We start from the raw sequence: 25,464 nt of genomic DNA on the forward strand, positions 1-25,464 counted from the left end.
AAAACCTTTTTATTTCTGTTGCAGAATTTGTAACTATTCTGACATCAAAGAATTAGTCCAACTGCTCAGAAAGATGTCATGGAACTTGGACAGAAAGAACAGCAAGGCTCTCAGGAGGCACTGGAGTTTGTCCTGAAGTCACATATATCTACCAGAATTATTAAGGAATTATGATGCTATGTTGTGTTTTAGTTGGGTAATTCCCTTTTCTTATGGATAAGGGACTTAACATTTTCAAGAGCTTCTGTGGTGGTTATTGTACGACACCTTGTATCAATTAATATGAATTGTAAATGAAATAAGTTTTTAACAATACATGAAAGTGTTTATTATGCTGCTATATTTTTTCTTACTGTGAGTGATACCACACACAGAGCAAAGAATAAGTTATTAAACTACTATGATTTTAGATTTTATAACAAAAAATAATAGGCCAAACAAAGTTGTTTAACAGTGTTTTGTACAGTTAGTGCTGCAAAATTTCAGGCAATTTGACCAGGATCATTATTATTTTTAATACATGTAACTTAAGCTGCAAAATATACATAAAAATAAGATACCATTTTTAAATATGGTAACTGTATGTTAAACACTGAGAAACATGGAAAGTGCTGGTCACTACAATACTGTGCTTGTGTTGGAGCCAGTGACAGTGTCACTCACCATCTGTAAAAATGTGGGGGCAACACAGTTAAAGGGATGTGAATGCCTCTTCTGATTCCGTATGGAAACTAGAGATCAACACAGATCTCGAATGAGACTGAGTTATCGCTCCTCATCTGAATCTCCAATAGCACATTTTACCATTTCTCATAGTTGGCATGTGCCAAAGTTTGTTTGTGTATTGTTATTCCCTGAATCATTTATTTAATTAATTTATTAAACATATACCTCTTGAAAATTTGAAACAAGAGCTCTGACAAAAATATGTTGTAAATGTATCATTCTTAAGCAGTTAAAAGTAACTGAATAGTTGTTGATAGATAGACAATAACATTGTTGAGGTTTTCTGTGGATTTTGTTGAAAATATAATGGATGTACCATTTTATAGCTATATACATATGGCATTTAGTTTCTAGTCTTTGGCTATATTTATACAGTTGAAAACAGAGTTGATTTACTTTATAATATTGTACCCTGTTCCTTTAAGATACATGTCACTGTATCCTGAGCAATTGCTGATGTGGATTACATTCTATATTTTAAGACATTCTTACAGTCATTTCTTTGCTCAAGGTATCATTAATATTTTCAGATAAATTGTGCAGGGATATTACGGGTTAATTCAAATTTTTAATTGTTTAAAACCTTGTACCATTAGCCATTTAATGTTTATGTATTATACCATCTTTATGACACTTTTTAACCTCTGAAACCAAAAGATAATATAAATTTGGAAATTATCAACAGATTTCTGCAAATTCATCTGAAATCCAATTTTAAGGGCTTTCTGAAAGGCATTGTTATGGAACACAGGGCAGGCATTCCAGTAGTACACACACAGTTCTTGTACTTTGTTTATGATTATTGTATTATATAGCATTTGAAAATTTATTAACGTAACCTTTCCTGATGCTCACAAGCAGCAATAATTAATTATGATTAGTTTTTATGTGTTACATATATCAGTTGTAAATCACTCATAATTTACATTCTTCTGATTATGAGTGGAAGATCATACTATACTGGGTATAACATTTGAGCTTGGCATTTCTAGATGGTAATTTAGAGGCAGATCAATATGTTAGTGGCAACAGTTAGGGAGTAATGTGTTCTTAAATGTACAGTTATATTTACAGGATGGATCAGCATGGTAACATACACCCTTAGCACCCTTTTAAAGCTACCTGTAGAAAGATGATCTAATTAAGAAAATGTACCCATCCAGCTTGTATGCAACTTAATACCCTATCCCTCCATAATGCAAGATATTTAAGATATTTTTAAATGTATACTACAAAGTAGAAAATGTGTGTATGTTAAACGTAAATTGTGTAAAAATATTGTGATGCACTTCACTTCAGTCTTCAAATAGTGTCCAATTTCAGTTGTTATTCTGTTCATTCAAAATCACTATCCTTAATCTGGTGGTCACATGACTAACGTCTCCTTATGATTTTGATGTAGTTGTCTTATAGAAACAAGATTGGTGTCCCTTCATAAATTCTGTTTCTAGTTTGAATTTAGCTGTGGAACCAATGAATCTGTTATTTGTTAGTGCAATTGTGTTGTAGTCAAGTGTAGATTGATGTGATATGTTAGGCAGAACAATGTGTACTTTTAAACAACATATATTAATTTCAGCATGGACAAAGAAAGCACACTAATGAGGAGAGTTGAACAGTTACTTGAACATTTCTCCCATTTCCACTTCAAGAGGGGGCACCTGTTAAAATGATACAGAATTATAACTTTTTGCACATAGAATTTCATTTTAAATGGGATAAACACTTCCACGTTAGTGTTTCATGACAAAATCAAATCCCTTTTCCTACGTTGAAAAATTTTACTTTCTTCTTTGCATTATTTCTCTGTTTTGTTTAGTCCAGTTTCAAACTAAAACAAATACATGACAAATACTTGCTGAACTGATGAGCAGAACTCTATAAATTAGCTGGAATTTATAGAAATAATTCACATTTCCATTTAGCATAAATAACTATATTTTGGTTACATTTTATGAAGGTCATACCATAAAATATACATCTGTGGGGGAATAGTTTTAGAATCCAGTACCACATTATAACAAAGGCATTATTCATAGACATACATAAGTGCATCCACTATTTTATCCTAGTAGTCTTAATTAATATAGTTTTATTCTGTTCAGAAATACTTCAGCTACAACATACTCAGTTCTACATCAATGCAACTATAGAGAACAAGACAACATCTATTAATTGGATTATAAGTAGATCAAATTTACTATCTACTGATTTATTTTCTGTACCTATATGAGAATTTCATTAAATGATAGAAAATTGTATCTAGCAGGAAGCATACTGAACTGGCCAAAATCTTTTCAGTGAAGGCCTCGGAATGGAACACCATCTACCACTTTCACTTTCTTCCAAATATTCAATCTTTTTAAGAACATGTTTGACAGTCAAAAGTGTTTTATACTTTGTTAATTAGGATGTGGGTACTATAACCAATTGCATATAGGGAACTGAACCAAATTTCCAAAACATGAAAATGAGAAATTCTGTTTCACACTGCTCCTTTTAACTAATTCTCTGAATTAGTCCACTTTCAGCTGAGCTGTAGATATCTATTTTCAACAAAGTGTTGGTAAGTTTCACTTTCTGTGTGGAGCAGTTGTAAAACAGACTGAATGTTACAGATCAAATGCATGTTTGTAATGCATATTTTATTTCTAAAATCTTTGTTACTATGTTAAATCATTATCATTACATAATTGTGAGTACATATATTTTGTTAACTGATATTTTAGTGTGAAATCATACAAGATTATATTTTGCATATATAAACTGCATTAGTTCAGAATATTAATGTGATGATATAGATAACATACTTTTATAGTATCTTGGCACAAAGTCCATATAAGTGACCAGGCAGCCAACATAAAAGTATCCATTCTCCCAATTTATCATGGCAACAGTAAGAGAAGAGGATTTCAGCTTAAGATATCTGTAGCCTTCTTTCCAATGTCACCGTCCATGTTATTTTCTGATGCTTACTATATTTCTTTCTTGGAATATTCAGGTCAAGAAACATATGATTTTACAATGTTTCATGGAAGAGAATTTATTAAAGAAGTGTGTTATTCTGTAAAAGAAGTGTGTAACAATTTGTGGAATCCTTATTCGTAAAAGATGTACAAGAATTTTTTTAAGTTTTCATTTGGGATAATATGTAAAGATATGGAACTGTATGTAAAATTTTTGGGATGTTTGAAAGTAATTTTTATAGAACAGTTCATTGCAGTCAGCCAGGAAATATAACAGGGAATATACATAAATATAATAGAACATGATTTCAGTACTTATATATAAATTGCAGTAAGCATTAAGTTTGACTACAGATCTCCTGCTGAAGGAATATTGTTAGTTTACACAGATGAAAAATCTTGGAAACTGTTTCTCAATAAATGTCCTGCCTGAATTGCTAAATAAGGCAGCAAATAAAGCAAAGTAATTGAAATACATAAATATTATCTCTATTTGTTTAGTTTTGCTAAGGGCACTGTCATACTTATTTTTTTGTTGGTGTAATTCCTAGCAATGTCTTCCAAAAATTAGTTTCTCCATGGGTCTTTGTTTCTTGATTGCAACATGCTACCAAATGTCAGTGTTATTCACATTTGGTATTCCCTGTTAAAAAAGTAACAGACATTTCCCACACCAGAAAAACTCTTGGAAAGAAACGCTTAAACCAGGCCACGGAAAAGAGCTGATACTATTGCATTACTACCATTGTACAGTTTTCAGTCATTGTAAATTTCATACTGTTTCATTGTTCATTTTTAGTGTGCAAAAGAAAAAAATACACATGAAGTAAACTTAATCAGTTTGTTTGTGTATTTACACTGAGGGAAAGAGATACCAGTACTTCATAAGGCAACCCCATACAGAACATTACTTTGAATGCGTAATATGCACTCAAATTTTAGTAGCCGTAATACATTTTCAGTCTTCTGAAACAATAATAATAAATACAATTGTAAGACATGTTACAGATGATTGCTAATGTTTCAGAAATAACACAAAATCAGGGATGCAGTTTAAAGTCAAATAAATTATAGAGCATATACTTATATGTAAAAGCATATCCTTTGAGCAAACACATATGTGAATTATTTCCTTAACTTCTTTTTAATTTAATTTAATGGTTCCAGAAATAAGACAGACACAGCTCAGCTACCGGATATAGCTGTAAACACTAAAAAAAAAGAGCTAATCAATATGGAAGTAAACAAAAAGTTATGTTTCATTCTAGCTAAATTTACATTGTTCTATTTATGTAGCTACAATGCCTGCTTATATTTCTGACACCAGATGAATGAGTGAGACATAGTACCAGCTAAAGATGAGCATTATATTAAAAACAACAACAAAAACAGAACTATAGCTCATAAAATATTTTGCTGTGGAACATGTAATGTTAATTATGAGAAGTGGTACTACAATGAGCTGGTATTCTATACACACTGAACCTTCAATCTATTATGTATTTGACAAGTCAGATCTTTATTAATAGGTACTAATATCACCTGTCGAAAGCTATGACCACCTAGTCATCAACTCCTGAAACTTTGTGTGAAAACAATGAAATCATTAATATATTGTAGGGCTGCTAAATTAAAAGACAGTTCTGCTACTGCCAGATTTCACATAAACTTTATGTAGATCTCAGTCAAGTTGTTGTATTGCCTCAAATAGTCAACATGAAAATTACTGAGGCAATATGTACATTACGTTGTCTTACAACCAATCATGGAAATAATCTGGACAATGACTCAGATGCCCTGTATTCCAAAATATTTACATCTACATGAGAGGTCTGGTGTGAGACTCTTGAATAATTCCATTCTCATGAAAACTATCTATCTTCTCTCCCTTTGTAGTTAATACAGAGGTCAAAGCCCATACCATTCTTCAGAGATAATACAGTTCCTCATGTTAATGTACCAAAGTAACCAGAGCACTCACTATTTCACAAGAAAGTGCAAGCTCTTCTGAACAACAGTTTCCGTCAGTCATTAAAACATCAAATATGGTTATATCTGAAACAGACTTACCTGTTTCTCAGTGTTTCACTTAAATTTTCCACCATATGAGAAGTTATAGAGACTCTACTGTCTGGTGTCAGTGATACAGTAGGTATGGAAAGCAATTTGTTTCCATAGCATAACATTTATTCTAATTTTATGTCATTTTACATCTGTCTCTTCTGATTGGAATGAAAATTTAACTGTTTTGTTGCAAAATTATTGTTATTGTTCTTACTCATTATCAGATTTGTTCACTGATATGTAGATTTTGTGAATGTCCATAAAAAACAAAAAAGAAATAGAACAACATTAGTGTAGCTTTTACATGGAATGAAAATCCAAACAGGAAATGCTGGTCGGAGAAAATGACTACTAGATCAGCTTTCCAGATAAATAATGCTTGTATAAAACTGCATGTTTTCCTTATTTTAATAAGGATTATACATAGTCAAGGTAATAGATCAATCTATATTCTGTAATTAATAGAAGTAAATGATCAGTTGCTGGCTTATGTTAAATATGTTACAGCATTTTTCTCATCACTAGTCACTTCTGTGAACTTTAACTATCTAATTATGAGTGTATGTGAATTATTTTGAACCTCTTTGGAAATACATATATTCAAGTAAGAGGTCTGCAGGTATTTGAAAAGTAAGTTGTAATGAGTGTGAAACATAGATTTGTACCTGAGGTGTGCATAATTCAGGTTAACTTGTGAACAGCTGGCTTTGTATAATCAATTGAGTATTTTTAAATGACCACATTGTAAAATATAAACTTGAGACTAAGATCTGTTAAGTGGCTTAACACATTAAAATCATGAAACCTATAAACAGGATATTTTAAGAAGGAAGCTTTTAATAAGAAAGGTTGTGAAAGTTAATTTCATGAATGATCACTGGATTATATGTATTTAGTGAGAGGGGTCTTCCTTTTACTAAAATAATGTTGCATCAGAGGTGCAGTATTTTGTAGCAATGGTAGACAAAGAAGATATTATTACCATAGTACTACTGCTAATATATCAGTCCTATACAAGAATTGCTTATCTCTGTCTAAAAGTGTGATTTAAAAATACTAATAAATTAAGAATGAATTAAAATAACTCACCAATGAATAAATTATTTTAAAAATTTTCCTTTATTCACAATAGAACTGATTTAACATAAACCTTTACTAATACTCAATGAAATTCAAATAAAGATTTATCTAAATTAATTGATAAAATGTATATAAATGTTATGTGTGAAACAAACTGTTAATAGAAACAAAATATAATTAAAACTGATGCAAACATTATAGAGATGATATATCAAATATGTTTTATAAATGTCAATGAAGCCCATTCCTGAAATTGATATATTAGCCCATATACAAAAACATACATGTATATACACAATAGCTATATATACAAGAATATTTACTTGTACATGACAATGTTACTTTGTGATAGAAACTTTACCCCACATTATCCAATGTACATTCTAGAGCTGTGTTACAGAACAGGGAAATATAATCACTTTTTTTCTAATAAAACTGATTTCATTATCAGACCAACTGTCCTTTAAAACTCTGAATGTTTCTGATAAAACAATTACAGTATGAAGCCATTTATCATAGACCTATTATTCTGCCTCAATGTCATACTGTAATACAAATATTTTACCTAACATTTTATAGTAAGTAGTATCTTAAACCGACAATGAAATGGTGTACTGGATGACAAATGGGTTGTGGGTCTTTGAAAGTTATAAATTCTAAGAAAATGTCTACATGTATTGCAGTTTTGGGTTACACAATGCCTATATAGGCAACAGGAGTAGGTACCAAAAAGATAAAAGATATTAGAAAGGAACAGAATCATTTCGAGGGTAAAAGCAAAAGAACTAAGAGTGGAACATCTGCAAGTTACAAGAAAGAGACAGATGACGAAGGCATGTGTTTTGGAGCAGGAGTAATACACGAGAGATCGACGGCAGATGGCTTAAGCTATTTGCCACACAGGAGTTGCTGAATGGAAGGGGCAGATGTTTCAAAGCCATTTTTATTCTTCATTTCGAACATTGGTTTTATGCAGCTCACCATGCTAGTCTGTCCTTTGCAAGCCTCTTTATCTGTGAACAATTACTGTACACTGCATCTATTTGAACCTGTTAACTGTATTTGAGCATAGGTCTCCCTCTACTATCTTTACCCCCCACACTTCCTCCATTACCATATTGCCTATTCCTTGATGCCTCAAGATGTGTCCTATCAACAGTGGTCTTCTATTAGTCAAGTTGTCCCGTAAATATCTTTCTCTTTAATTTGATACAGTAGCGCTCCATTTTTTATCTGACCTGCCCATCTAATCTCCAGCATTCTTCTGTACAACACACTTCAAAAGTTTCTATTCTCTTCTTGTCTGAACTGCTTATCATGTACATTTCACTTTTCTACATGCCACACTGAAGACAAATACCTCCAGAAAAAGGCTTCTGTACACTTAAATTTGTATTAGACAGATTCCTCTTCTTTGGCTATTTTGAGTCTGCTATTTCTATCCTTTCTACTCTGGCCCTCATCAGTTATCTTACTGCCCAACTAGCTAAACTCATCTACTACTTTTAACATCTCATTTACTAAAGTACCTCCTTCAGCATTGATTGATTTAATTTGACTACATTCCATCACATTTGTTTTACTTTTTGATACGGATCTTATAAACTATTTTCAAGATGCTAACCATTCTGTTCAATTGCTCTTCCAGGTTCTTTTCCATCTTTGACACAATTACAATGTAATCAGCAGACCTTAAGGTTTTTATTTTTTATCTCTGAACTTTAATTCTCTTTTTCACTCCCTTCTCAACTACTGCTTCCCTTTTATGTTCTTCAACTCTTATAAATGCAGTCTGGTTACTGTACAAACTGTATATATCCTTTCACTCCCTATACTTTATCCATATCAGAATTTCAAAGACCACAGTGTAATTGACATTGTCAAAAGCTTTCTCTAAATTTACAAGTACTATAAAAAAACTGGATCAACATGTTTGATGCTATCTATGAAAAGTATAACTTATAAAAATTTATATATGAGAACATAGATATTTATGCTCCTGAAACATAAAAACATTTCACATAAGAAGATTGTTTGATTATGGTATTTTGATGATGATGTCCATAAAAAATAATCACATATAAAATATTATAGTGATGGAAATTCTGGAATAGGAAAACAAACAAAAATCAGGAATGCAAGCACTCATCTACAGGCGGTTGATGGGTGCTTCATAGACACATGTATCAGTTCAGAAAAACTTTCCCTCTTATTTAAGTACACAATATTGTACTCATATATATATGCACACAAGCCCAAATGCTCAGTGAATATGTCTACTTAAACTGAAATAAGTGGAACTTTCTGAGCTGTTACACATGTCTAAGCACAACCTGTCAATTGTCTTTGGTGGTGTTATTGTCATTTTTTATAATTATCGACATTATTTTTTTATATGCTGCAGAATGTGTCCAATTAAAAAAATTTGGAAACACTGTGCACTCAACAGCAAAAACAATGTGACTTGGTTGTCACCTGAAGTACTGTATATCTCTTTGGTCACTATAATTTTTCAGCAAAGTGGGTAAACTAAATTTTCTTATGTGGATGGTGAACTCATCTGCTTCATCAAATAGTAGTTGGATGGTCTTCCTCAACTTGCCATCATTGTCCCCACTTCATGCAGTATTTAATCCTTTGACTGAAAAGTTAACTTGTCATAATCTGCTGCTCCATAGATGCTATTGATGAGTTGAAGCCTCTGGTTTCTCCTTTGGCACTGGTGCTGGTCTAATTTGGGCATTCTTGTTGACCCCTGAGTGCTAATGAAGAATATACACAGACCTGTGTCCTGTTGACAGGTTTATGCATACAATGGAAATTCTGCCCCATACATCAGTAGCTTTCTATAGTTCTGACAACTAAGTTGTATTCTGATACTTTACCTATTGTGATATCCTTGCCATCATCTTCACTTTACGTCTTACTGTTCTTTAGGACTGGCATCACAGTGTTTTCCTCCTTGTCTATTTTACAAAGAAAATAGAAAATGACAAAGCATCATGGCTCCACTGACCAAGAAATCATGAAAATATGAAGAGTGACAGTGATGATGAATTATTTGATGATGACACAAGTAATAACTACTGCATAGATTCTGAAATCAGCAGTTCTTACCTGTCTACATCATCCAAAGAATCTGAAAGAACACTTATGAATAAAACCATGGTTTTGTGATAAAACTGACTGGAAAGGAAATATTTTATCCAGTGAAACACACATTTTATGATTTGCCTTTAGGACATAATTGTCAGCAGGGGAATGATACAGGCATTCTATCATCCCTCCTGTGTTTTTGGCAAACAATTTAATGAAATTTACAGCCTTGAAACAAACCGGTTAGGGAACCATTACACAGCTGGTGCATTCCTGATTAACAAGTTGAAAAGGTAAATTATATGATGAAATGTATCGTTTGACAGCTGTATGTCTTCTCATGAAACATGTGGAAAAGTTAATAATTTGAAAATACTGGTCCAGAGATGCTCGTCTGGACATTTCAATTTTCAGTGACTCTATGCCTACAGACCATTTTATGTTCATCTTCCAAATACACTGACAGAAAAACATGGCAACACTAAAAAATAATTAATGTAAGGTAATGACATTTTGGGAATTCTTTTGTCTATGTAACAATAGTTAAGTGATTAACACTACAAGATCACAGAATAATGTAAGCATGAGATAAGACATCATAAATGTGAAATGCTGGTATACTAATAACCAGTGTCACCACCAGAATGTTAAATGAAAGCATGCAAATGTGAATGCTTTGTGCTGTAGAGATGCTGGATGTTAGTTTGTGGGATGGAGTTCTATGCCTGTTGTCCTTGGTTGGTCAGTACAGGGTTGGTTAATGCTGTCTGTGGCTGGCCCTGGAGTTGTCATCTAATGTTACCCCTATACTCAACTGGAGACAGATCAGGGGATTGAGCAGGCCAGGGCAACATGTCAACACTTTGTAGAGCATGTTAGGTTACAATAGCAATATGTGGCTGACAGTTATTCTCTTGGAAAAAAACCTCCTGTAATTCTGTTTATGAATGGCAGTACAACAGGTAGAATCACTAGACTAATGCAGTCAGAGTGCGTGGGATAGTCATGAGAGTGCTTGTGCGCCCTAGACTATAACTCCAGGTGCAGGTCAAATGCGTCTAGCATGCAGACAGTTTGGTTGCAGGCCCTCAACTGGCCTCCTCCTATCCAACACACACCATCATTGGCATCGAGGTAGAACCAGCTTTCATCAGAAAACACAACAGACCCTGCCCTCCAATGAGCTCTTGCTTGACACCACCGAAGCTGCAAATGCCAGTGGTTTGGGGTGAGTTTGAATGCATGATAGAGGGCATCTGGCTTGGAGCTGTCTCTGAAGTAACCAATTTGTAACAGTTAATCATGTCACTATGGTGCCAAATGCTGCTGAAATTTCTGATGCCAATGCAGTATGATCACCAGAGCCATATGCCTGACATGATCTTCTCTCTCCTTAGTGTCACGAGACCATCTGATGCCTGGTCTTCTTGGAACCATACATTCTCGAGACCACTGCTGCCAGAAATCAATACTGTGGCTACATTCCAGCAAAATCTTTCTGCAGTACTGCAGAAAGGACATCCAGCATATCATAGCCCTATTACATGATCTCATTCAAACTCAGTGAGGTGTAGATAATGGCATCTTTATCATCTCAAAGGCATTCTTGACTAACATAAACTCACCATATCCAATCTCAAAGATAACTAACACTCATGCTAATTACAGGGTGTATTTAAAGAAAACTTGATTTGCATCCTGAATGTGAAGCTACTGCACCACTCTTACGTGAATGGCATAAAATTTGAAAAGACATCATATTTCAGATGTAGAAACAAACCTACCAATTTCTGTTTATGTCAAATAACTCCTTGTTATTGCAATTTTCAGTGTAGTTCATTTCATTGCTAGAGAGTAAGTTTCAAATAAAAACATGTCTTGTGGCTATCTGACTGGCTATGCCCTAGATTTCATAGTTTATACAGGGCCAACAATAGAAACTGGGTCTACAATTTGAGGTAACATTTTTGTCACAGTGACAGTACTTAGAATTTATTTTTGGGTTGTGGAGAAAGCAGACTTGTTTTTCTGGCTACTGTTCTTAGAAACAGACTCAGCATACTGCAGTTACAAAATAAATTGAAAAGAGGAGATATTCAGTTTACGCCAACAAGTATGACACATGCCATTAATCGAGTGAGGTGGCATAGTGGTTGGTACACTGGACTTGCATTTGGGAGGACAACGGTTCAAACCTGCATCCTGATTTAGGTTTTCCATGATGGTTCTTTTGAAAGGGCACGGTTGATTTCCTTCCCCGTCCTTCTCTAATCTGATAGGACTGATGACCTCACTGTCTGGTCCCCTCCACCAAATCAACCAACCAACCAACATGCCATTTAGTGCTGTGACAAAAAGGAAGTGTAGATGTTGACCACATGTAACAGCACAAAAGTGCTTCAGATGGAGAAGACTGACAGAAATATTGAAGAGAAAATTAAGAAACACAAAGCATTGTAGAGCATGACTTGAATATGGGAGCAGGTGCCTGCTCTGATATGCTGCTAATCTCTGTCGGACTGATATGAAAGACAGTGAAAGAGTTTGTTTTTATGTTTGTAACTTGTGCATGCTCATGTTCTGTACAGGTCAGTAACAGTCTGAAAAATATCAATAGCAGAGTTTCATTTGCTGATGGCAAGAAAACTTTTAGAAACATATGCAGAAAAGTTGGCAGGTGAAGATGCAGTGATGATAATCTCCTACAATTTGTGGGAAGACATTTTCCAATTTATAACAAATGATTACAGCAAGAAAGGTACACTAACATGTAAATGCACTTCTGCAAAGAGTAAGTGCATCGAGAAACCAGATACGAATGCAAAACTCGTATGGTACAATTGTGTGTTGTATCATGTTTTGAGTCCTACCACATAAAGACAAAATACTAATCATCAGTTCAAGACAGATGAAACTCAACTAACAAGAATCAAAACATTACACCTATTTAAAAATAATTAATACATAAGAAACCAAATAAAATGTACTTTTAACTTTGCCAAAGCTTGGATCAGAAAAGAGGATTTAAAATGCATAGACAGTGTGTCAAAATATTTGGACCTCTACTTTAAAGCTTTGGAGGCTCTCTTTGGATAATTACAGTGCTGACAAATAACACAGATTGGAAATTTAAAGAGTTTTTATGAAAATTTTGTGTTTTGATATGTATTTCATTAAATAAAGCATGTACTCACAAAAATAATAAATTATCATCAATTTATGATATTGTATTGTTCATATATCAACACAAATTATACATGTACCATGATTTTTGGTTCTTGCAAATTTTATTGCACAATTGGACACATTTTCATACACTGTTCAGGCTCACAAACATCTTGTCTTCTGTGGCTGTCTACAGAACAATTGTTATGCCAGAAAACACATGGAGAATAATTAACTCTTTGGATTGTGTTCACCTGATTTCAAAAGCTACATTAAAGTTATCAACAGTATGACAGAAAAATAAACTGTCTGTTTCTGATGGACAAGTAGTTACCAGAAATGAAAAAAATTTCATTACCCAATTTCTCAACAAAATGTGAACTGTGCCATAGATGTACGGGTTACATGGTGTACTTATTACAGACAGGCAGTTGTCCTCCAGTGATTAAACTCTCAAGTAATCTAAACAAAAATCATTCATGAAGCAATCAAATAAATTTCATGGTAGAATGAAAGTGAAGTTACAAGTTTTTGATGTGGTTCACAATGAACACCAACCAATACATATGCATGGTGTTCTGGTACCAAGTGCCGCAGGTTTTGAATCCACGCCAAATGGTATGGACCTCAATTAGCACTTGAGGTCTCTACAGCTGTCCTGCCATAAGCCGCGGCTGCACGCGTTCTTGGCTTGCGTATAACTTGAGAGCACCACGGTGGAGCACGTGGTCCCAGCAGCCAACAGCAACGTACCGTATCCTGTATATAAGTGCCTGCCTCTCGCTCAGGTAAGCAGTCTGATATTCGTGTGAGTCTATCGACATCTCGGCTACAGACATCATGTCTACCACACTTTGTTTTCATTTACGAGTAGATGTTGTGGATTCATTTGGCTGTCACTTGTGAACCTGTTGCTTCTCATGTGTTCTCATTGTAAGGTCTGCTAGGTGGTCTGCTATTGTTCATGTCCATCCTTTCCCGGTCATTTGTTTGTTCACAGGCCGCTCTCATTTGGTCCTGCCACGCTTCGTTCTCAGCAACCCCATGACCGTTCCGGTAGCGGTTACAACGGATGTCACAGATGATCAGTATACTTTGTTTTTTTATGAAGTAACAAGATGCTTTTGATTATAAATATAACATAAAGGAAAACTGTTTCATTCATGGCCCTCATTTCCCATGTGTGATGCAAAAACTATAATCTACACACCAGCAGATAGTATGATGTAAAAATGTCTGCTTAACTGTAATCAGATTGGTTTATTTTTAGTGGAGCAAATAATATATGAAGTTCAGTAGATATTATGGACATGTAGTTATGAATGTTGATGGTGTTGACTACTTACACACCCTTGTAGTCACTGCCATGGGATGTTGGCAGCTGGGTGTGCTTGAAAACACTCGATGCTCTTCATCATTTGGCAATGGCCTTGCCGCAGTGGCTACACCGGTTCCCATGAGTTCAACAAAGTTAAGCGCTGTCGGGCGAGGTTGGCACTTGGATGGGTGACCATCCAGGCCACCATGTGCTGTTGCCATTTTTCAGGGTGCACTCAACCTAGTGATGCCAACTGAGGAGCTACTTGACCGAATAGTAGCAGCTTTGGTCAAGAATACCATCATAACGACCAGGAGAGCGGTGTGCTGACCCCATGCCCCTCCTATCCGCATCCTCCACTGAGAGTGATACGGCGATCGGCTGGTCCCGGTAGGCCACTCATTGCCTGAAGATGGAGTGCTCTTTATTATTTCATCTTGGCACAACATGGTACAGAATGGCAATGATATGGCCAAGGAATGCTGCTGCCTCAGGTACTGCTGATGTCCAGAACTGCTGACTGAGCACAGCGTCAGCATGTCAAGGCCTTCATGATGCAACCTCCTCCACCGGTGACACTTCTCCTTGCCCAGAGGCCCCTGCAAGTCCCACGTAATGTGGCAGCACACTCCTTCCCCCCAACCTCCCCGTGTTGTCAGAAGGTGGCAGACTGATGACATAGCAGGCAGTGACCCTCTGCCTCTGTGCTGCCCTGGGATAGCACCGGCTGCTGCAATGGCAGCTCCAAGACCAAACAACTTCAGAGTGTGCAGCCCCAGCATAGATTCAAACTGTGATTTTCGATCAACATCCCATATAGTGGCCAAGCAGCAAGCAGCACAGCCTCTAAGGTGGTAGAGCTGTGGTGCTGGCAGAAATTATTTCAGTATAAATGACTTGGGTATATATATTCTTTCAAGCTGCACATTTTTGACCTGTGCTAAGCTTCTTGGTGATGGTTTAGAAAGGCCTGTGATACCTTGCAGCTTGAGTACTGCTGTGTTAACTATTTCCACACAGTGCCAGACTGGCCCACCTCGTAACATTTTGATGGCTCTGTTGTATTTTGCAAAGCATAACACACATATTTGCATGTGGCCGCCACTGCTACAATCCCCTTTGTAACTCCACACATTTATGAACAAATATGGTTGGTGCACTACAGTGCTCTTTACCATAGCAGGATCTTGTTCCTCAGGTTGCCTTAAAAGTAGCTTACATTATTACATTCTGAAGTAACAAGTTCTCTAGTGGCTGGTCCAGTTGGATATATTCTACTTTCAGTTTGATATTAGTCTTATCACTATTATTTTCTCATGCACTTCTTGTCCTAAACTTTGACAGTTTCTTCTTGACCCCCTCAGGATTATTTGCACTTCCACACAACCTGCAGTTATGATTTAATCTGTTGCCTTCTACATTCTGGGAATACAGTCCTCTGGGATCTGAACAGCAGGTGATTCTGTCCACATCTTGCAAATGTAAACAAAGACTATGGATAGAAGAGTAAGTGTTGCTGTGGAATTTGGTATGACAATAGTCAATGTTTTTCCATTTTGGTACTGGTCCCCATTTATATGGCTCTACGTACTGCATTATTGTCTCCATAGGAATTCACCTCTCATACTTTGTAATGAGTGTACCTCTTGAATGAATCAAATCTCTTCCCATGATCTGAAGCAGGATACTGAAATTCATATCTGGTAGCTCTGCTATAGTCTCTTCTGACCAATACAACTGAGCCTGAGAATTTCTGTTGTCTCATTCCTGAGATTGTGGCAGGTAGTTTGAAAGTAGTTCCCACTACTTCACATATGTTCCATTTACCAACAATCCACTCCTAACCAGTTCTACACTTTCAGCTGTCATAAGCTTCCCCTGCTCATAGCAACTGGCTACTCTTATTATTTTATCATAGGTGGAGTGCAACCAAGGAGCCTTAACTTGGTGGAAGTAAAATTCAGTCTGACTATTTATTTTATACAATCTTTTCTCCCTCCTTTCCCGACAATAATTTCACTGTGCATGATTTCTGGCCTTCCTCAATACCCTGTTTGCACACACTGTGACTTTTCCCAAATAATACCTGCAACTTTGCTTCCTTCACTGCTGTATGCCTGTTTTATCCTCTGAAATTAACGACAATCACTGTATCTGTACCTGGACAATCCTCCTCATCATTCCCCACATGACTGGATATGCATGGACTGCATAACATTGATACTGTGCCTGCTTCCCTGCTACTGGAGAGCAGATTAATATATACCCTTGTTCCATCAGTTCTCTCTTCTACTGCTGCTATGTCAAAAAAGAAAGATATGCTTCCATGACTAGATCACATGAGCAGATTTAATTTGGATGGTAACTCCTTAAACACTTTTCTTAACCCCTCCAGGTACTGATCTGGTGACAACAAGTTCACTCTCAATTGCCATCGTAATTCTGTTCTACTCCTTGCACATCCTGCATACTGTTTTGCAATTATTGCAACCACTTTTTCATTATTTCCTTATCCAACACCTCCACTCTGGGTTGCAATACTTTTAAATTCTAACAAGTCGTCCATGATGCTTGCATAGTTCATTATCTCCCAGTCAGCTTGTGTAACGTCTGAGTATTATTCAGCAAGTCTTTATCTAAATTCATGATGTCTTGCATGTCACTCATTCTTTCACTCCCTTTAACCCACTGTCTCATATCTCCACCATATAATTCACCCTCCTGATATCTTCCTCATTAGCTTTCCTGAATACAGTTTTCAAAAGTTGACCTCCTGCATTAATCCAACCTCTCTTCTTCCTCGTATGCGTTGTAACCAGCATTGTCTCATTCCGCAGTTCCTCGTAAGTTCCATGTATTTACATGCACTCCCTGAATATTTCCTTGAGCACTCCATATTTCCTTACACCCTACCAGACACGGCCGAATGCTTCCTCTAATCTTCTAACATTGTTCCACATTTCCCATGCATTGAATACTACCTGTATCATCCAGTGTTTACTGCTGACTATTATGTAGTATGGCTGTGGTCCTCATCTTCGCCATGTTGCCTACTGATATACTCCGTCTTGCCCTCACTACAATATATTACACTTATATCCAACAAATAAAATTATAAAAAAAACATAAATCTACTCATATCTCCTAGGTCTTAAAACATACATGCATCCTGTTCGCATCTCTTCATCTTCCCTTTCCCTTTCTCTCTTTTTTTCCAACTTCTGGAATAACTTTCATACTTACCAAAAAGGTTTCAGGTGATCCATATGTATAATTGTCATCCTTGTAGGTAACTCAATCTTGACATTTATTGGCGATGAAGTTTCTACAATTTAATATGGTCGATACCTTGTAATGAATTTTTTTGTCTCCACTTTGGTGTATAGGGGATCATGTAATGTCTGTCACAAGCAATCTGAGCTGAAAGAAAACACAAAAAATCCTTCAGGTTGAATAATGTTCAAAATCAGACTGATTCATTAGTGACTCATGCTTTCAGATCACACAGAATGTCGTCAATTATCAGTGAAAGAGAAAACTATATTGAAGTTTTTGATAACAAATGTTTTATGATACAATATCTTTCTCTTGTGTTGTAACTACCAATAAGTAAATAGAACACAAAATGTTACTTTTGGAGTTAATTGGCTTAGTTAAAAGTTCTATGATCATGAAGTTTTTAAATTACAAGTGTGCTAATTTCTGTTTGCACTGGCAAATTGAATTTCATCAATATAAAACAAGCAGATTCTATGTAACAAGGATAAAGAGGAATTATGTCTGTGAGATGGTCACAAGAGATTGCGACCAATCTGCCTAATTCTGATCAGAAAAAATTACTGCTTCATCCATGAGATGAGTTATTAGAGCATTATGTTGGCCTTAAAATGAAGAAGTGCAGTACAGTGAATTTCATTTATTATTACTTATTTTTCAATAAAACTTACATGGACACTATATCCCTACAGATACAAGCAAGAAGGAGACAATAAGAGCTGCTCATAAGAGAAGAATAAAAAAGTGACAAAAAATGACAGAGATTCTCCCTTTTACTCATGAGCATAAAAATTAAATCAGCATTATTATAATTCAAGTCCAAACAATATGCCAGTCCTTTTCTAATCATAACAGAAAGTATTGTTTTCTGTTCATCAAAGCATCACTGTCTATTCTAGAGAGTTATACACAGGTGAAGAAAGAAAAAACAAATCATTGTGATGTTTCATTGCTTCCTCAGTTGAGGCATGGGAGTTGTTATATTACAGCTCTGAAATCAAAGACACTTTTCACCAAATTACAGTTTTCATGCATTACAAAAATTTTGTATGCTAAGTAGATTATAAATTCTCCTTTATTACAAATGTCATATTTTCCCACCTGAAGTTCTGGATCAATATAATAGACTCAGCAACTTAATTGATTTTTGTCCATCCATTCAGGCAAAGCCAGCAGAAAAACCCTGAGAACAAAAACTACTGGAGGATCTTTAGACCTGGACCTTGATTTATACAACTGATTAGCTGTGAGTTGAGGTCAAGTCTTTCATCATGTTCTTTGTTAATCACACACATTGTTCACATATAGATATATGTAAGTGAGTCTTTCATAACACAAAACTTTTGATTGACAGTAAAAGTTCTTATTCTTACAAGATCTACTGTGGTTATATAGCCATTGCAAGCAAAAGTTTCATTAATTGTTCAGTTTTTGAGCTCACTTACTAACTTAACACACAGGTATGGATTATTTAATTCCTATAATAGTTTTTGCTTTGAAAGAATATTAAGTAAAAAAGAGGTCTTTCATTTATTTCAATTTCAATGGAAATTTTGGTTCTGATGGACTGGCAATGCCTGCATTGCCGACAATGAATAGGTGGCAAAGGAATGCAGACACAGTTACATGAGGACCCAGGAGCCATCATCGGAAAGCAGGACTATCCGCGAAAGGTTTTCAGAATCAGTGGAAACGACCCCTCGAGGCCACTCAGGACAGGTCCATGTTTGGTAGAGTACATGAGAAGATACATACAAGCCAAATAGAACAGTTGCACACAAGAAATATTAATGTTTGCAGAAAGAACAGTTCATGCTAGTATGCAATTGATTTGTTTTCCCATTTAAAAAAATATAAAAAAGCACTTTAACAGAAATACGAGGTGCTATCCAAAATTTCGTGTTGAAAACCTTACCTGTGGACTAATGGTCACCATCATCCTCAAAGTAGTTCCCATCCACACATACACAGTGGTCCCAGTGCTTCTGACACTGGCCAAACATTTTCTGGAAGCCCTGTTCTTGAATCCTCTCTAGAGTGTCGAATCCGATGGCCTTTCAACTTGAGTTTCAGTTTTGGGAATAGTGTGAAGTCACAAGGTGCCAAATCTGGGAAGTATGGTGGGTGGGGTACAACCGTCATGTTGTTTTTTGCCAAAAAGGTCCTGGTGAGCAATGATGTGTGACAGGGCCCCTTGCCGTGATGCAGCAGCCAGTTCTCTTGATGCCAAATTTTGGGCCATCATCACCGCATGTTTTCACAGAGCCATTGCAAAATGTACGCGGAATTCACTGTTTGGTTGCGTGGGACAAATTATTTGTGCACAATTCCCTTGGTATCAAAGAAAATGATGATCATGCTCTTCACTTTGTTCTTCACCTGTTTCACTTTTTTGGGTCCACTGGTATGATTGTTGCTTTGTCTCTTGGTCATAACCATAAATCCAGCTCTTGTCACTGGTGATAACCCGTGACAAGAAGGTTGGATCATCAGATGTGATTTGACTAAGATCTGTGCACACTTCAACACGCTGTGCCTTCTGATCAGCAGTCAAGATCCTTGGCACAAATTTTGCGGCAACACGATACATGCCCAATTCATCAGTCAACATTCATTGATATATCCCATAACCAATACCCACTGCATCCACAAGGTCTTGAATGGTTTGATGATGATCCACATGAACCAATTGTTGAATTCTGGCAACAATGTCTGGCATTGTGTGGCTAACGGACCTTACAGTGTGACCATCATCTTTAATGTCTGTATAGCCGGTCCTTAACCAAGTATGCCACTCAAACAAATGCATATGGATCATGCTTTGTCCCCCAAACACTTGTTGAATCGTTGCAAGGGCCTCTGTAGCACTTTTACCAAGATTTTCACAGAATTTTATACACACGTGCTGTTCTGTTCGCGAATCCATTGTAAAATTGCCACACCCCAAACACAGAGTATTATGGAAATCAATGTGGACACGTAACACATCCTCCCAGCCGAATGACACTCCACACACTGACTCATCAGATATGCAGCTCTCGCCACCTAGTGGTTCAAAGATCTACTACTCCTACTTTGCAGATGGCAGTATCAGTCCTGAAAATTTTGGATTTCATCTCACAGATCAAGATATTTTACAATTCTTCCAAAATAGTTTAAGTGAGTGAATGGCCTGCTCCAAAAGAACTAGGCTGTGGTGGTGGCTACCAGGAGAATAATGGTCTGATTTAATGAGGAACGGAAAATTAAGAAGATCCCCAGGACAGAGTCTCACTTAACTTAATCAACTGTCAACCTGCAACTCAACACGGAATAGCGGTCTCAATGAGGCCCTAATACTGGCCTCCGCCCAGAACCGTGCCTGCTTCCTCTCCCATTTTCAAGTCAGTCAGCTAGTGAGGCATACTGCAACAGTTAGTTGGCTGGTCAGATAACCAGGAGCTGGGTAAACATACAATATGGCTAAACTAGCCAAGCCTGCAAAACTGGCAACTTGCTATTAGTGTTAAGTCAACTTGGACAGTAGACACTTACACACTAGAATAATTCACTACTTGAACCTTCTGCAATTTGTTCCCTTTTCTTTTTTTTAAAAAAAAAATAAGAAAATAAAGAAAAGGAACACACTTAAATAAGATTATAATACTTAAGCCCAAGAAACAATCAAAGATAACTGCAATAAAACTATTACTTGTCCCAGAATTGAAAATATAAGATATGTCCACAAAGTAAGTTCTGTTTAGTTATATAAAACAAATGTGTACAGATACAGAAAAAATATTTATTGTACAAAAATTTACAACTGTTAAACTACTTTTCTACATAGCTTCTGAAATTTTGTAAGCACTTGCCATAGTGTGGAACAAGTTTTTGTATGCCTTCTTCATAGAAGGTTGCCGCCTGTGTATTCAACCATGTGGTAAGGTGTTCTTTCAGCTTGTCATCATCGTTGAAGTGTTGACCACCAAGGACAGATTTTAGATGTAAGAAGAGATGAAAGTCACTAGGAGTGAGGTCCGGGCTGTACAGAGGATGATCCCAGTGAAATTCCGTGAGTTGTTTGGTCACATTTGCCGTGTGAGGTCAGGCATTATCATGGAAGAAAACAACACTTTTTGGCAGTAATCCTCGGTGCTTGTTCTGTGTTGTGCAGCGCAGTTTCTTAATGGTCTCGCAGTAACCATGTGAATTGATTGTTTGGCCTCGTGGTAAGAATTCAATCAGCAAAGTGCCTTTTCTGTCCCAAAAAAGGGTGCACATGACTTTCCAAGGTGTCAAGATTTGCTCAGGTTTAACCTTTGTTGGGGATGAGGTGTGTCTCCATTCCATTGATTGCCGTTTTGTTTCAGGGGTGTCGTATGATATCCAAGTTCCTCCCCCACGACTATCCAAGAAGAAAACTATTGCCTTCTTCATTGTAGCATATCAAAAACTGAAATGCACTGCTTATCCATTGTTTTTTCTGCTGTTAAGTAAGAATTTTTGGTACCCAACATGAGCAAAGTTTTCGAAATTTCAGTTTGTTAGTAACAATTTCATGAATTAGTGATCATGAGATTTGCGGAATTTCCATAGCAAGGGCACTAAGTGTACTTAACTTTCTCTTCGGTTGTGTGAACCAATTCATCAGTAACCACAATGGGTGTCCACTTCGTTCTTCATCGTGCACTTGCTCACGTCCTTCATTGAACAGTCTGACCCATCTTTTAACCACTCAATCACTCATAGCATTTTGTCCGTAAACCTAGCACATTTGCCGATGAATTTCCTATGGTTTAACTTTCTTTGCATTTAGAAAACGAATCATTGATCTGATTTCACACACAGCGGCATTTTCAATTATGGCTGAGATTATAAAGAAGCACTATAAAGCACACGTCAGCAGCAGATATCTGAAAATGGCCCTCCAATGCTAAATTTGTGATTCCTTGATGCCTCAGAACATGTCCTACCAACCGGCCCCTTCTTGTTGTCAAATTGTGCCACAAACTCCTGTTCTCCCCAATTCTATTCAATACCACCTCATTAGTTATGTGATCTACCCATCTAATCTTCAGCATTATTCTGTAGCACCACATTTCGAAAGCTTCTATTCTCTTCTTGTCCAAACTATTTACTATCCATGTTTCACTTCCATACATGGCTACACTCCATACAAATACTTTCAGAAACGGCTTCCTGACACTTAAATCTATACTCGATGTTAACAGATTTCTCTTTTTCAGAAACGCTTTCCTTGCCATTGCCAGTCTACATTTTATATCATCTCTACTTCGACCATAATCAGTTATTTTGCTCCCCAAATAGTAAAACTCCTTTACTACTTTAAGTGTCTCATTTCCCAATCTAATTCCCTCAGCATCACCCGACTTAATTCAACTACATTCCATTATCCTTGTTTTGCTTTTGTTGATGTTCATCTTATATCCTCCTTTCAAGACACTGTTCACTCCGTTCAACTGCTCTTCCAAGTCCTTTGCTTTCGCTGACAGAATTACAATGCCACCAGTGAACCTCAAAGCTTTTACTTCTTCTCCATGGATTTTAATACCTACTTCGAATTTTTCTTTTGTTTCCTTTACTGCTTGCTAAATATACAGATTGAAAAACATCGGGGAGAGGCTACAACCCTGTCTCACTCCCTTCCCAACCACTGCTTCTGTATCATGCCTCTCGACTCTTATAACTGACATCTGGTTTCTGTACAAATTGTAAATAGCCTTTCGCTCCCTGTATTTTATCCCTGCCACCTTTAGAATTTGAAAGAGAGTATTCCAGTCAACATTGTCAAAACTTTCTCTAAGTCTACAAATGCTAGAAATGTAGGTTTGCCTTTCCTTAATTTTTCTTCAAAGATAAGTCATAAGGTCAGTATTGCCTTACATGTTCCAATATTTCTACGGAATCCAAACTGATCTTCCCCGAGGTCGGCTTCCACCAGTTTTTCCATTCTTCTGTGAAGAATTCGTGTTAGTATTTTGCAGCTGTGACGTATTAAACTGATAGTTCAGTAATTTTCACATCTGTCAACACGTGCTTTCTTTGGGATTGTAATTATGATATTCTTCTTTAAGTCTGAGGGTATTTTGCCTGTCTCATACATCTTGGTTACCAGATGGTAGAGTTTTGTCAGGACTGGCTCTCCCAAGGCCGTCAGTAGATCTAATGGAATGCTGTCTACTCCCGGGGCCTTGTTTTGAGTCAGGTCTTTCTGTGCTCTGTGAAACTCTTCACACAGTATCGTATCTCCCATTTCATCTTCATCTACATTCTCTTCCATTTCCATAATATTGTCCTCAAGTACATCCCCCTTGTATAGACCCTCTATATACTCCTTCCACCTTTCTGCTTTCCCTTCTTTGCTTAGAACTGGGTTTCCATCTGAGCTCTTGATATTCATACAAGTGGTTCTCTTCTCTCCAAAGATCTCTTTAATTTTCCTGTTGGCAGTATCTATTTTACCCCTAGTGAGATAAGCCTCTACATCCTTACATTTGTCCTCTGGCCATTCCTGCTTAGCCTTTTTGGATTTCCTGTCAATCTCTTTTTTGAGACCTTTGTATTCCTTTTTGCCTGCTTCATTTACTGCATTTTTATATTTTCTCCTTTCATCAATTAAATTCAATATTTCTTCTGTTACCCAAGGATTTTTACCAGCCCTCATCTTTTTACCTACTTGATTCTCCGCTGCCTTCACTACTTCATCTCTCAAAGCTACCCATTCTTCTTCTACTGTATTTCTTTCCCCGATTTCTGTCAACTGTTCCCTTATGCTCTCCCTGAAACTCTGTACAACCTCTGATTTAGTCATTTTATCCAGGTCCCATCTCCTTAAATTTCCACCTTTTTGCAGTGTTTTCAGTTTTAGTCTTCAGTGTAGTGATAGGATGCTCAAAAATCAATTGAAATTAAATGGTTCTTCATGGAGGAAATTCAAAGAAGTGTAGTCAAAGGAATTTGGTATATTAAGTGCAACTTTTGGTTACACAAGAAATTCACAAACGTGTGAGCCATGTCGGCTTGTATTGATTTCTCCTCCGGACGACTTCCTTTTGCTTGGTTTCTTCTCTGGTCATCCAGTGGTGCCGTCACCTCACTGCAACCAGTGGGCCAAATTTTGTACTGAGTTAGTCTCATTTGTACAGCCATGGGAGGAAGTTGGGTCTTTGAGCTGAAGCAGTCAGGACAATGATTGGCCGATTGTGGGGGACATGACCAAAGCCTCTGTTCTGAGAGAGGCTGATCACTATTGGTTTTCCATTGAAAGTGTGCTGCTTCCACAGCCCACTGTGTTGTCATCCATCGATATGACCTCTTGGTGCTAAGCTGTCAGTTCGCGATTCACTTGCACTCTTTTCTCTTGCCTGTGATTTCATTGAGAATTACCATTGGCTGGTTGGTCAGCTGTCTGAGTGGACTACGTGTATTGGGACTTTTAGCCACTTCTGGGTTCTGTGTGCCCTGATCACTTGCAATTCGTCCCTGTTACTGCACAATGACTGGTTTTTTTGAGTTGCTTGAGGTATTGTTTTTGGTGTATCTGTGAAGGGTCCAACTAATAGAAGTCCTACTGGGATAGACAGGGCAATTATTGTTCTGAGTTGTTAATTCCCTTTTCTTTTAAATTGTGTTTTAGAATCACAGTGGCCCTTCAGTGGGGTGTTTAAATATTACCCTCTTGTTTAAATGTTTGTCAATATATATAAATGAGGGTCATCCACAAAGTAAGTTCCATTTATATTTGTATCCACAGCAGTGCTACAATTGCAGTTC

General features: G+C 36.7%; 1 protein-coding gene across 2 annotated transcripts in view; it reads left to right on the plus strand.

Moving 5' to 3' along the window:
• The window catches only part of LOC126251595 (neo-calmodulin-like), a 104,871-nt gene extending 100,343 nt beyond the window's left edge, over positions 1 to 4,528 (plus strand). For both annotated transcript variants that reach the window (XM_049952128.1, XM_049952129.1), the window contains one exon: positions 25 to 4,528. In XM_049952128.1, the coding sequence (XP_049808085.1) occupies positions 25 to 56 (32 nt within the window). In that variant the 3' untranslated portion in view covers positions 57 to 4,528. The remainder of the gene's footprint in view (positions 1 to 24) is intronic.
• The last annotated feature ends 20,936 nt before the right edge of the window (positions 4,529 to 25,464 follow it).

Source organism: Schistocerca nitens, chromosome 4, assembly GCF_023898315.1.
Source record: "Schistocerca nitens isolate TAMUIC-IGC-003100 chromosome 4, iqSchNite1.1, whole genome shotgun sequence".
NCBI lineage: Eukaryota > Metazoa > Arthropoda > Insecta > Orthoptera > Acrididae > Schistocerca > Schistocerca nitens.